Here is a 12,805-nt window from a genome sequence, read left to right on the forward strand (position 1 = left end):
CTTGGGGTCCCTACACTACGGTTAGTACCATATATATATATCCAGACTAATTATCAACATTTATGCATTTAAATCAGCCATTAATGTTAAAACTTTCTGATATTAAAAAAACACCTTACACTGTGATTCCAAGAGATTTTACAGTAATTAATCAGGTTTGCATTTGTCATTTTAAAGCATTTCATAGTAATATTTCATATTCCAGTATATCTGTCTCTAGGTGTAGCAAATGTAGAGCTAGTCTCTCTCTGATAACCCCATGACATGCCGCCACTTAACCTTCTCTTCACCTACCACCTTTCTCAAGGGTTACAAGGGATCTACAGAAGACACTGTGTACGAGTTTATTCAAGGGGACCATCCTCTACTTATTAACTCATTCGGTTGAGAGCAAACTTCTTCTTGTTGTCAGGGGGGTAAATGTTTAAAGAACATTACTTTTCACACAGGATAAGTCATGCACAAAAAAAACACTTCCTGTGTAGCTGTTGTTCACTTCAGTCGGATCATGAATGTTGAACCCTTGGTTTAAGTGTTTGAGTGAGGTTAGGTATAAAAAAGCATCCTGTTGACTCAGCAGAACCAATAAGTGAAGTGAAAGAGTCTGTTTCTTTCTCAGAACATGAGCCTATTGAACCAAGTTTAAATTTAGTGATAAGAGTGCAAGAGTTTGAATCAATGTCCATGCAGCCTGATCCCAATACCCTTTTCTTTCTTTCTTTCTTTCTTTCTTTCTTTCTTTCTTTCTTTCTTTCCCTTCTACCTACCCCCCGACTGTTTTCTGTGTGTTCCCTGTGTGTTATCTGTTTGTATGTCCTATGTGTTTCATGTGTGTGTCTTCTGTGTATTTCCTGTTTTAAAATAAAACAGGCAGACAGGGATGAAAAGCAACTATTCAACTGTTAGTTTACATACCAATTTGTGATTCTCTAACTATCCATTCATGTAACCAATAGCACACTCTGCATACAACAAAATTAAGAGCGATGCTCCTCATTGGTGCATAGCAAAAAAATAAAGAAAAAAACGAGAGTCAAGAAACATCTAAAAATACAAGACACAGGTTGACACAGTTGAGTGTATTATATTGCACAATAATGAATAACAGTTAATATGGTATTGCACATGCATAAATAGTGGTGTGACCTGAATAGCAGTTTCATTTGGTGATTATTACAGTGGCAGTATTGCACAAAAGTGAAGTAGTCAATGCTTATTTGTGTTTAGTGTGCTAATGGCCTTGGGATAGAAACTGTCAAAACATGCACCTCCAGACTCAGAGAAAGACCTGTAGCACCTGCAGGGGGCAACAGTTCAAACAGTTGGTGATCAGGATGTGTGGAGTCCTTAATTATGTTAGTGGCGCCGCTGAGTCAGCATGAGGGAGTGATGCAACAAGAAGCCAATGTTTTTTAAGCGTGGCATTTCATAATGTAATGAGACGTGTAACAGAATCCTGGCCGGCGCATACTCTTTACTTATTTACTTACTTGCTCACCAAGAATTGTCTCCAGTGGTGGAAAGCAAGGCCAATTTTAATTCCTGAAGTTAGCACGCTAACTAGTTAGCCCTGGCCTGTCTCGTCACATTCATGTAATCTATGAAATTACACTTCACAATATTCTCTCGGTACTGATTAAATGCAAAGTGACAAAAAACCTGGTTTATTAAAATGTTTAAGTATCTGGCTAGGCTAATGCAGAAATAAATATGTGATGCTTGATGACACAAATTGTTGTGTCTGTCACGATCTGTCCTCTTAGTCACTTTCTGGACTCATTTCCTGTTTTATTTTTAGATTACTTTCTTTGTGTGTCTAACAGTTTCTGCATAAGTGTGATTCCCGCCGTAGTGATTACCTGCTCTGCCCCAACGAGTTATACCTGTGTCTCGTTACTTGCCCTTCTTGTGCGTAATTAGTCTCTGGTGTTACCTTGTCCTTCCACTGATTTTCCAGAGTTTGGTCCTCATTGTTCTCCTAGTGTATCTGATTTTATTCTTGGAAATTGTGTTCCACATGTAAAGATGCCTGTTGTGTGTTCCTGTTCATTTGCCTGCCTTCCCTTAAACTCAACTGCCTGGTTACCTTCTCATCTGCCTGTAAGCATACTTTCCTTCATTTAAGTATTTGAACTGCACCTACCTGCCTTTATGTGAGTTGGCATTTGAGTGATTCTGGTCATGGTCTGGTCCAGAACTCCTACACCTTGACACTGTTTGCTGAATTACATAGTGTAATTTACTGGAAAGCTTCTGTAATGATACAAACATTTAGAAACATTTGTTTCTAACTTAAGGAAACTTAACTCTAAAATGGTAAATGGTTTGCACTTATATTGTCAACCACTTAAAGTGCTTTACACTACAAGCCACACTTCACCCATTCACATACATTCACACAGCGCTTTTTCTACGTATTTGGTTCTATCACACACAGTCACACACATCAGGGGCAATTTGATCTTCAGTATCTTGCCCAAGGACACTTCAACATGCAAACTAGAGCAGCTGGGATCAAACCATTGTTTATCTTTATCTTTTATCTATTTAATAGCTATTGGTTATATTGAATTATTAAGTTTTTTCTTGTGTCTTATTTTACATATGGCAGCTGGAGGGATCAGTTTTGTCCTGCTCCAAACTATTGTTATTAAACCAGCCTTTAAAAATCCATTATAGTTTGACCTCTAGATGAAAAAACAGGTATCCAGGATTAAGGTGAACTTTATGATTCTACATCAGAGACTGCAGATGAATATATTCCAGATACTACTTGTGAAAGTGACAGTAATGCTAGCCTTAAATCAGGCCTAAAGATAATAAGACATAATGGGCACTGAGTTCCCCTGTCTGTGACAACACATGAGACAAAATTACCTTTTGACAGGCACAGTCTTCATCACATCTGAAACCACTGGAGCAAAGGAAGAACCCTGTTCAAGTTAAAACATGCACTCACAGTTGATAGTGTATGCTATGAAAGAGGTGGGAATAGACTGTATGACGTGAAACATTTTTGCTGGTATTGCTGTAAGCCTTATGCTAAGTGGTAATGTGTAATGGTAATGTGTCTAGAACGACCACATGAAAATAAATCTGATGCAGCTAAACTCTAAGCTTTCTAAAGTGTTTGCAACAGTGGAAACTATAGGCACTATGTATGCTATTATGGCAACAGGAAAGGAGGAACTACTGTGCCATTTCAACAACCACCTAAAGAAGTGCAAGGAAATGAACCTAATGCACTGTGCATACTGTCAAGAACTTTTTACAAGAAAGGTCCTGTGGTGATGAATGCGTAGTTCTAGACCTGGAGCAGTCGCCCCCAAAAGGAAAAAACCATGTTCAGTCAGGGCCTATGCCTTCACACAAGTTAACAACTGTGGCTTTTAATCAATGCCAGGAATCCTGATCCAAGTCACAGATATCATAAAAAATGTCCAAGTCATTATTGATGATGGGCTGTACTTGTTAAACAAAGGTGTGAGATCAGCCAAGAATCAAGTGTGTATGAGAGAAGATGCAAGAAATGGATAGTCATTCTTTGGAAGTCCCTTTAGAAAAGCCTTGACTGGAGTGCGTCTGGCCCAGACCAGACCACTCTTTAACCAGCTCAAGGAAGGAGAGACGGCTAGCATACTCTTATGCATTTCAAGAGACACTCGACTCTGTGCTCTCGGAAGAGGGGGAAAAAAAAAACTCTGAAGACATTTCTCAAGGATTGTCATCAGGGGAAAATGTGGTTATGTACAGACAAGTCCAGGGTGAAAAAGAATTTTAAAACGGAAGTTGGACAAAGCAAATGATCCATATCCATAGAGAGGTAATATTTCTAGTAATTGGAAAGAAAACTCTGCCATCCAATGCCATTGATAGTCTTTATTATTTGCATACCTTTTACTTTGCTTCTATCATTTTTATTTACAATCACTTTCCCTAATACAGATTCCTTAAAATACCATGGTAAAGGTTATTTGGACAGGAACATGAAATAGAAACTCTTTGATTGTATACATTGCATATCGTATGCTCCTCTTTTTGAAGAACACTAACTTACTGTCTCATTTTATTAAGGATATCACAAACTAAAAGAAATAAGTAGACCAGGCTGTGGAGAAAACGTTCATGGACTACATCAGCTCTGGGAAGGTTCCAGGGAAAACCCAGTCTCTCAAGTTTTTTTTTAAAAACTGCATTGACCCCTGCATTGAGACTCTGTAACAAAGGTAAGTTATGACATTTCGAGCACTGTAGCTGGATGTGTAGATCTAGGCCTGTTGTCTGTAGGTCATGTTTGATAGTGGAATTTTTTTTTTTCAAATTTTTTTATTTGTATAATATTAATAGAGTTGTGTTGTATACAGTAAGCATTTTTAATTGAAACTTACATTACAACGAACACTATTATAATATACATTTATATCATACCGTGCAGTCATATTAGAAGTGTTAACAGGATCTTGTCATGTAATGGGCGTATCTAACAGACAGGAGCCAGTAGGTTAACTTTAAGCAATTTTTATTTGACCTCCTGTACTCCGTCCCTTGATATCCTCCCTCACATCCTTCCATAGGTACATTTTCTAGGCACAGTTTATCTCATCACTGTAGCTATGTCCCAATTCAGGGCCACATCCTTCGGACGCCCTGCGGTCTACAAAGATATGGCTCTTCATAGCTGTCTTAGACTGAGGGCCAAACTGAAAAGAAACAGTCTAGCCTATGGAGGATTTTCACTTTGTGTCCTTAGCTGTGTCTGCCCTAACTGTTTCCGCTCCTGTCTCTGAGCAACCTTGACAACGCAGAACTTTTCGCAAAAACTTGAGGTTTTAAGCCCTTCGTTTTAACAATTGTTAGGTGTTAAACTGAGCCCAATACTTGCATCTAAAAATGTAATCCTTGGGTTAGTGTTTGTTGCCATTAATTTCATTACCAGCGTGCAACATATCTTGGGATAGCTTGTACCACGAAGGATCCACCTGTTGGAGCCCTCCTTGCCCAGGAAAAGAAGGTCACATTTGAAGGAGCCTTTGTGTCACAGCTTACATACCTTGGCTTGACATGCTACAGGTTCTCCAACCTGTAGTAAGAGAGTAAGGGTGCGCAAAACTTGTCATTTGAGTCTCAGGGCGGGAGATTCAAGTAGTTGTAGTTATTTTCTGATTGTGAAATTATCTTAGTAGTAGTTTTAGTGTTATTAGTAGTATTAGTACACTATTCCATCTTTCAGAAATGTCAGAGAAGCATGCAGGGGGTTGATGGAGGGCCGATTGAAAGGAAGCGAGGAAGCATGTCAGGAGTTGGAAAAAAATCAGGGCAGCAAAAAGTATCCAGTACCCAGACTGATCTGGTTGAAGATGGAAGTGAAGGCAGTGACAGGGGATTTGTGAGCAAAGGCACACTCACTGATATCAGAGATAATATGATAGTCATCAATGACCATTCCTACTGTATATCAGTAGATCACTTCAGTCTATTGGTTAGCATCCCAGTGCCAAGGGCTTCAACACCACAGCAGAGTGAGGTATCATTTAAGTGCCTGAGCAATAGGGGTGTAACGGTACATGTATTCATCCTGAACCGTCACGGTACGGATATCATGGTTCAGTGCATGCGGTCATAGGAAGTTGTTGCTTTTTTCCAATTGTACTGAACACATACCGAACTGTGACCCCAAAACCGAGGTATGACCGAACCGTGACTTCTGCGTACCTTCACACCCCTACTGAGCAGTGAGGGGTCAGTCCATGAAGAAAATGCAGAGGACATGACCTTAGATAAGCCTGATAATGAATTTCAACTGAGTAAAGAAATTAGTTTGACTGGTGTAGAGGAAGAGGAGCTCAATCTGTCACAAGACAGAAAGAGCTTGTATCTGTTCAAAATTGAAAGTGGTAATAGTGCGTTAGTGGGAAAATTGTGGAAAATGCGTTGTGGAGCCGCCAACAGTTTAAAAAGGTGGATTTGGGATAAAGGTGAAGACAGAGTGCATTGATGATCTCAGCTGTACCTGGTGTTCCCAGCCACTGGTGAGGGGAGTAATGGAGAGCAGTGTCTCAGTACCTGCAGTATTATATGTTTTACCAAGCTGGAAGAACATGGCATCTCCATCACTGTGCAATTACCAGAGAGTTTTGTGAGAAGAGTATGGAAAAAAATCAAGCATGAATATGTTCTGTGGTGGCACACCATCAAAAATGTGACAAATAGACTGCCTTAGTGCCAGCAAGATGGTCAGTAACCACCTGTGGTACTTTGCCACTCTACTGTGAGAGCATGTGTTGGAAAAAAAACTGGTTGGATCAGCAGACTGCAATGCAGAAACAGTTTTCATCAGAGTGATAAAAGCTAGGTTCAACATTGATTATAACTACTACAGTATGATGAATGATTTAGAAATATTTAAGAATGTCTGGTGTCTTGATGAGGTTTTCTGTGAAAGAAGTGAGGTCCGTTAGTCATGGGCTTGGTAATTTATTTATTTATTTTTAGGCTAGGCTTTTAGACCTCTGTAATTTGAATGGAAATTGTTTTCTTTTTCGTTCACATATTGTAAATACGCAGTTGACTAGTTAAATGAGAGTTGAAACTTTCTTTATTATCTACTTTACAATCCATTTTTATACTGTTATCCTATTATACTTTTTACTTATATCTGTATGCCTTTATTCCTCTTTAGCACATTGGATGACCTCTGTGTATGATAATGTGCTATACAAATGAACTTTCCTCCCTTCCTTCTGTTCGTCAAAATGTGTCCTGTGAAATAGACCCACTGCTGCAACTTTGCTATTGTTGCAGCTACACCTAGTGGTCGTATGGAGACAAGCAGCTAAGATAGAGCTGACATTACACCAGCTTTTGCTGCTGTCCTCCTCTCTGCAGTCTGATAAGTGATCAGCCACAGCCATTTAAAGTCGATGCTATTTGTTGTTTCCTACATTATTTCCATCATTGCAATGATGGTTACACATTTGCAAGCAAGATGTGTCAACACAGTTGATTGTGACTGACTGTAGTGGCTAAATCAATGGATGTAAAAGTATTTCCTCCTAGCTATGAGGTGCCATGTAATGAAGCTTTTTTTACTTACTTGGACAAATGACACAAATGTTAGATTTATACTTTATTTATTTATTTTTCAACTGAAAGAATTGTAAGGATGTAGTTATTGACTTGGCAAATACACATCCTGTCAACTTCCCCAACTCCAGTAAAGAGCACAACTGCTTCCCAAAGCTCTTCTATGGTAACCACCTTGGACTGTCTCCCACACAGTAGATGAGACAGTCCTGAACGTGACTAGGCTCAGGGATACTGCTCTGATGCTGACGCTGACCCTTTATCTCTTACCCTGGAAAGACATAATATAAACACAATAAAATCTTGGAGCAAATAGTTTTTTTCACCAGACATATCTGTTGGAAAACAGATTAGGCTGGGAGGTTCACATGGTACAAATAACATCTCTTGTTGCAGCTTACATGACTAGTTTCAAGGAGCACATAGAAGGATAAAATACTGTTTCTGTAGGCCGTGGGGTTAAAAATAATTTTATGTTACCCTCAGATTAGCCTTAGAGCCAAGATGCTTTTAGAAAACCCAGGTCCAGCTCTGGCACTGCTTTGCTATGAGACAATGCTTTGAGATCTTCATGCTTTCGACAGGATGTAAGCCCAGAGAGATTGTGTTGGAGTCTGTGAGTTTTGAGAGGGCTCACAGAGTAATGAATTCCTCCTCTGGATTTTCTCTGATTGGTTAATGGCCCACAGAGTCAGGGTCCATGCCAATCAACCCCATCAAATCAGCTCAAAGATCGTTTTCAGCGGGGGAGGGAATGATTGGGGATAATCGTGTTTGCGGTTCCAAATAGGATTCCTGATGAGGGGCTTTGTGTGTAATTGCCGCCTGCCACCGCCAACAATAATAAAAGCTTGTTAAAAATGTGTTTCAGGCCCACACAGAATAATATTAGCCCGTGCTTGATGTTGCTCCGTTGGAGCACATCACAGAGCCCAAGTTATTAATGTGTTAATCTTCAACAGAAGATGAGCAAAGACAAAATTGGCAATCTACTTACCTAAAATGGAGGAGAATGTATTTACTTGAAAAACAGATGCAAGTATTTAACATATGTGACACGGGTTGGGCAGTGGAGCTTCCAGGTGGCTACAAGTTGAATTTTGGGGGTCAGTGTTTCCACTGTATAAATTTCTTGACATATTTTGTTTTAAATGTTTTGTCCACCAATAATTCTTTGAGATGCTGTAACTGGCATTATGTTTTGACTAAGAGAGACTGTAGAGCTCAGCTGCACACAGGTAAAATACTGATCAGAAAATATGCTGAAACCAGTTTTGTTTGATAAAGAATTCTTACCACATTCTTTGTTTGGTTTTAGTTGGCATGGAGATGGTTTAAACCTTCTTCATATGCTGATGAGGACCATGACTGTGGCTGAAAGCTAAACAATTAAGTGAACCATGAGATAAAACTACTTTTTCCAACATCAATAATGACTATACAAGTTTATATTTTGTTGTGTTATGGGGTGTTGTGTCCCTTTTTAAATAAAAAAGAAACATTAAAGTTGCCTTAATCAATACATGTAAGTGTTATGTTTAATGTTAAAAGGGTTTTACAGCCCACAACTTTACTGTTATGGATCACTGTCTCAGCTCTCACCACTATAATTTCCAGCAGTGGCAGACAGCTGTTGTCAGTTAAAAAAAAGAGAAAGAAGTTCTGATAAACTGATTGTACACTTACCTGCCCAGCATGAAACAATAGACAAACAAAGTAAGAGACTAACTGGTGAATGTAATGGAGCATTTAACAGCTAAAGAGCTACTGGAGACCAAAACTGAGCTGAAAGAAGGTGAATATTGGACTCGCATCACATGACGTGTAATATATATCACATTGCTTTGGATGGCCTTACCTTGGCCACCAGTACTACTGTAAGGAATAAGTACAATATTAAAATTATTCATACTTAAAAAATAAGTATGAATAATGAACCAGTTTACAACAAACATTGTCAAATTCTCTGTTTATTTATCATCTCCTCACAATAAACATAAAATATGGAGCACAGTGGACTATTAGGTTGTCACATAGTAACAAGACATTCGTTTAGCTCTTCATCTTTGAAGCTGGACTTTGAGGTTGTACCTAAAAACAATGAGTTAACTTGTTTTCTGAGGCAGCGATGCAGAAAGAAACTGAAATGAAGATGTAGATATCAGTGATGACAAAGTAGGCGGCTGAGCTGGTGTCACACCTCAGTGTTGATCACCTAAAGGTGTTGTGACAGACAGAGCGAGAGAGTTCAGATATGTAAACTGAGCATCAAAGACTGAAAGTGAGTTAAATCTATTTTATGGAGACATTTTATTTCACTCTGAGTAATGTGAACTTGTCACTAGTACCCAGCTGCTTTAGGAAATTATTTGTGAGAGGTTAGTGAGGTCACAAAGTGTTGAGAGATGGACTGACGCATTTTTGGTTTTGATTGTTTCATTGGATTTGTAATCAATAAGGAAATACAGAACATTTTCAGCCTTATAATTTTCATGGGGTTGAAAAATAAGAAAAAAAAATCCACAAAGATGTGAATATTCAGGAAAAAAACATTTAGCCTCTTTGCAAATTTTAAAATTTTTGCCAACAAAAATATCACATGATATTGACATCATCATATCAGTATCATATCATGCCAAAATATGTTTCTGAATTTGTAATGTTTTTAATCATGTCACATTTCATAATGACACTGTGCTCATTTCACAGGCTGTTAATCAGACACAGTCTGACCAGCTGTAGACTGTAGGTATAAGCCTCCCATTGGTTGTCTATTCCAGGTGGCATTCTCCTCCCTTTCCACTTCTCCTGCCTATAAGTTTTGATGAAGATTTGGCAATGCGAGACTAATTTATTTGTTTTTGTCAGATTGAAGAGACGTTTACTATTTGAGATACGAATATGGTAGCGAGTCTGTTTGAATGTACGTTCAGTGCTTTGGAACAAAATCCTCTTATTACTTTACAAAAAAAAGTGAATTCTTGCATGTGTCACTTCTTGCAGGATTACTGGGACACTGGCATTTAAAATTCCCACTGTGCTGCAGTGACATAGAACTGCACTACAACATGACATCACTGTTGGATGTGGTCAGAGATGCAACAGATTGGAAACTTTATTTTATGTGGCGTGAAAATGTAAGGTTGGTTTGTGTTTCATCCCAATTCAAACATTTTTATGCGGCTGTATTTCATCACAAAATGCCTCTGTGAATTTTATTCTATTTCCACATGCTCAGTCTTTGGTGTTTTGTTTATAGCTATTTTAAAATAGTAATTGACGGATACAAATAATGTGTTGAATCCAGCAGTTTCAGAGTGCTGTCTTTGTTGGAGAGTCCTATTGAAGACAACTGATGCTGCTAAAAGGTAAGTATACAATACAATGTCTTTAACTGAAAAGACCTGCAGTCACCTCTGTGACCAGCTGGCAGATAGCTCTGTCATACCTTGTTTTTCCTCCCTAACATGGCGCCAGAGGATGCCAGTTTTACAGTATGATGGAATGTCATCAGAGAGGTTAAAATGCAGATGAGACCTCTTTCTTCTTCCATCTTGTTGGCCACAGTTTGGCTTGTAGTTTGCCATCGTTTTCTGGACCCCCTGACTTGATCTTCGCATCCTATGATCCAGATGTTGGAGTGAGAAGAACAATTCTTCACAGATTTCAGAATGAGAGCAGAACTGGAAACATATTGACAGTGTTTTTCAGTCCATGGACACAAATACTCTCAGTACTTCTGCACCAATATGCTTTAATCGGGGGGCATTTTTTTCTGTCCTTGGCTTATGACCAGCAGTAGTGCCACTAACTTTTGAATTGCCCCGGACAACATCAACATATTTTATATATATATATATTTATATATATATAAGTCACATAAAATGATGATGCTTTATCACACACTGAATATCCAGGTAAGACAACATCCTCATAAACGGACCAGTCAGGTTGGATCACAGCAGACTGTTGAGATCACAGAGGCTTAGAACTCAAAGGTCCTCATGCTTAATATTACAGCTCTGTCAATGTAACGTCTTCCTCATAGCGTTCCAAGAGAGTCCTGGGACTCCTGCTCGTTGGCCAGTATCGTCCGCCCGTTGTCGCTGTAGCTCCGGTTTGGCAGGAAGGATAATCTGAAAGAGAGACATAAGTCTTAAGTACGCTTTAGTGAAGTCTTAAACTAAATAATTAGTAAGTTTGCATTTATGTAGCACCACACTGGAACAAACTTATGTTGAGACAACCATAGTCACATGATTCATGTATTTACAGGCGGAGACAGAAAGAGAGAATGTCAAATTGGGTTTCAGACACACTATTTCTAAAGACTTATTGATTTTTAAAAAAAAAATGCTTAACAATGTATTTTGCTGACATCACAGCAAAACAAAAGGACAGGGCATCACACACTTATTGGATACACAATGACTACGTCAACCTATAGATCTTCCTGCTGACTTTGAATTGTAATGTCACAATGTCAGGACCGCTAATGGGCTGACTATCACAAGGACTGGCATACAAAAAGTGCAATACACAATAATAAAAAGCCTGTTTCAAACAATCAAGTAAATAAGATCTGATTGTTGTTGGGGAAAAAAAAGGTTAGGAGAAAAGGTTAAGGTCAAATAGGTGTGCCATAACTGTGCTGGCAGAAACAAGTGAAGAACGGTTTCTGTGGAGGGGTCAGTGGGAATAGAAGAGAAAGGAGGCATGGGAAATGAGGAAAGAGTGACTGGGAACCACTGCCGACATTTCTCTCAAAGTTGGTGGAGCAGAGGACAGGACAAAAAAAAGATGACTCCTTCTGAAGGATTCAAGCAGATAATAGTTTAACGGTTGAATTTGGAGAAAGGAGAATTTGTTTTTGTTGAGATAGTTTATTGAAAGTACAAATTTTAAATATGAAAACACAGCAAAAATTTAAATATTTAGTCATTTAGTGTGTGTATAGTATATTTTCACTGGTGTGTTTACAACCAACCAGTCTGAGCTCAAGAAAACAGCTGCAACATCTATTTATCCAAGTGGATGTTTGCTCATGATGTTGTGGCATCTGCAGAAACTTATGTCCTAGAAATAGTGAAATGAGAAAAGAATGCAGTAATTACACACACACACACACACACACACACACACACACACACACACACACGTTACAGTCACTGTAAATATCTATACATCTAGGTAAAGAGCAACATGTTACCAGCTGGAAACTGACCTCCAGTGACTCAAGTTCTCATGCTCACATTTTTCTACAAAACTCACACTACAGAATAATTTACAAATAATAGTCAAACAGTCAAAAACAGTGATTTTTTGTGCACTAGTTTTTGTGCTTTTCTGCCTTTTGCACTAAAACTTGTTCTTTTTGAAAACCCTATCAGGAGTTTATTTGTGTTTCAACTCTTAACCATCCATAATGCAGCTGTGAAAACAGTCTGACGGTGTAATAAGTGGGTATCTCCCTTTTTAAACTGATAAAATTAAATTGTGTCCTCATCCAAACACATATTTGAACAAAGCAAAATCATGTCAACTTAATTTTGAGAAATGTACATGGAAGGTTTACAAAACCCTTAAAATACTGAGGTTTTAAATTGCTCAAAGATGCAGGAACAACTTTTGACAAGGAACCTCATTCACTCCAAAATGTTTTTCAGTCTTGCTGTTGCAAACAATTTGAGTGTTCCACTGAGAGCATGGTGGGTACTGAGTC

At 38.6% G+C, this 12,805-nt stretch overlaps 1 protein-coding gene across 1 annotated transcript in view; it reads right to left on the reverse strand.

The window, feature by feature from the left end:
- Positions 1-9,035: 9,035 nt before the first annotated feature.
- si:dkey-247m21.3 (5-hydroxytryptamine receptor 4) overlaps positions 9,036-12,805 on the reverse strand; it is a 44,592-nt gene continuing 40,822 nt past the window's right edge. Inside the window, exon 7 of the mRNA XM_056402789.1 lies at positions 9,036-11,219. Coding sequence (XP_056258764.1) covers positions 11,126-11,219 — 94 coding nt within the window. The 3' untranslated portion in view covers positions 9,036-11,125. The remainder of the gene's footprint in view (positions 11,220-12,805) is intronic.

The sequence above is a fragment of the Seriola aureovittata genome, chromosome 18, assembly GCF_021018895.1.
Source record: "Seriola aureovittata isolate HTS-2021-v1 ecotype China chromosome 18, ASM2101889v1, whole genome shotgun sequence".
NCBI lineage: Eukaryota > Metazoa > Chordata > Actinopteri > Carangiformes > Carangidae > Seriola > Seriola aureovittata.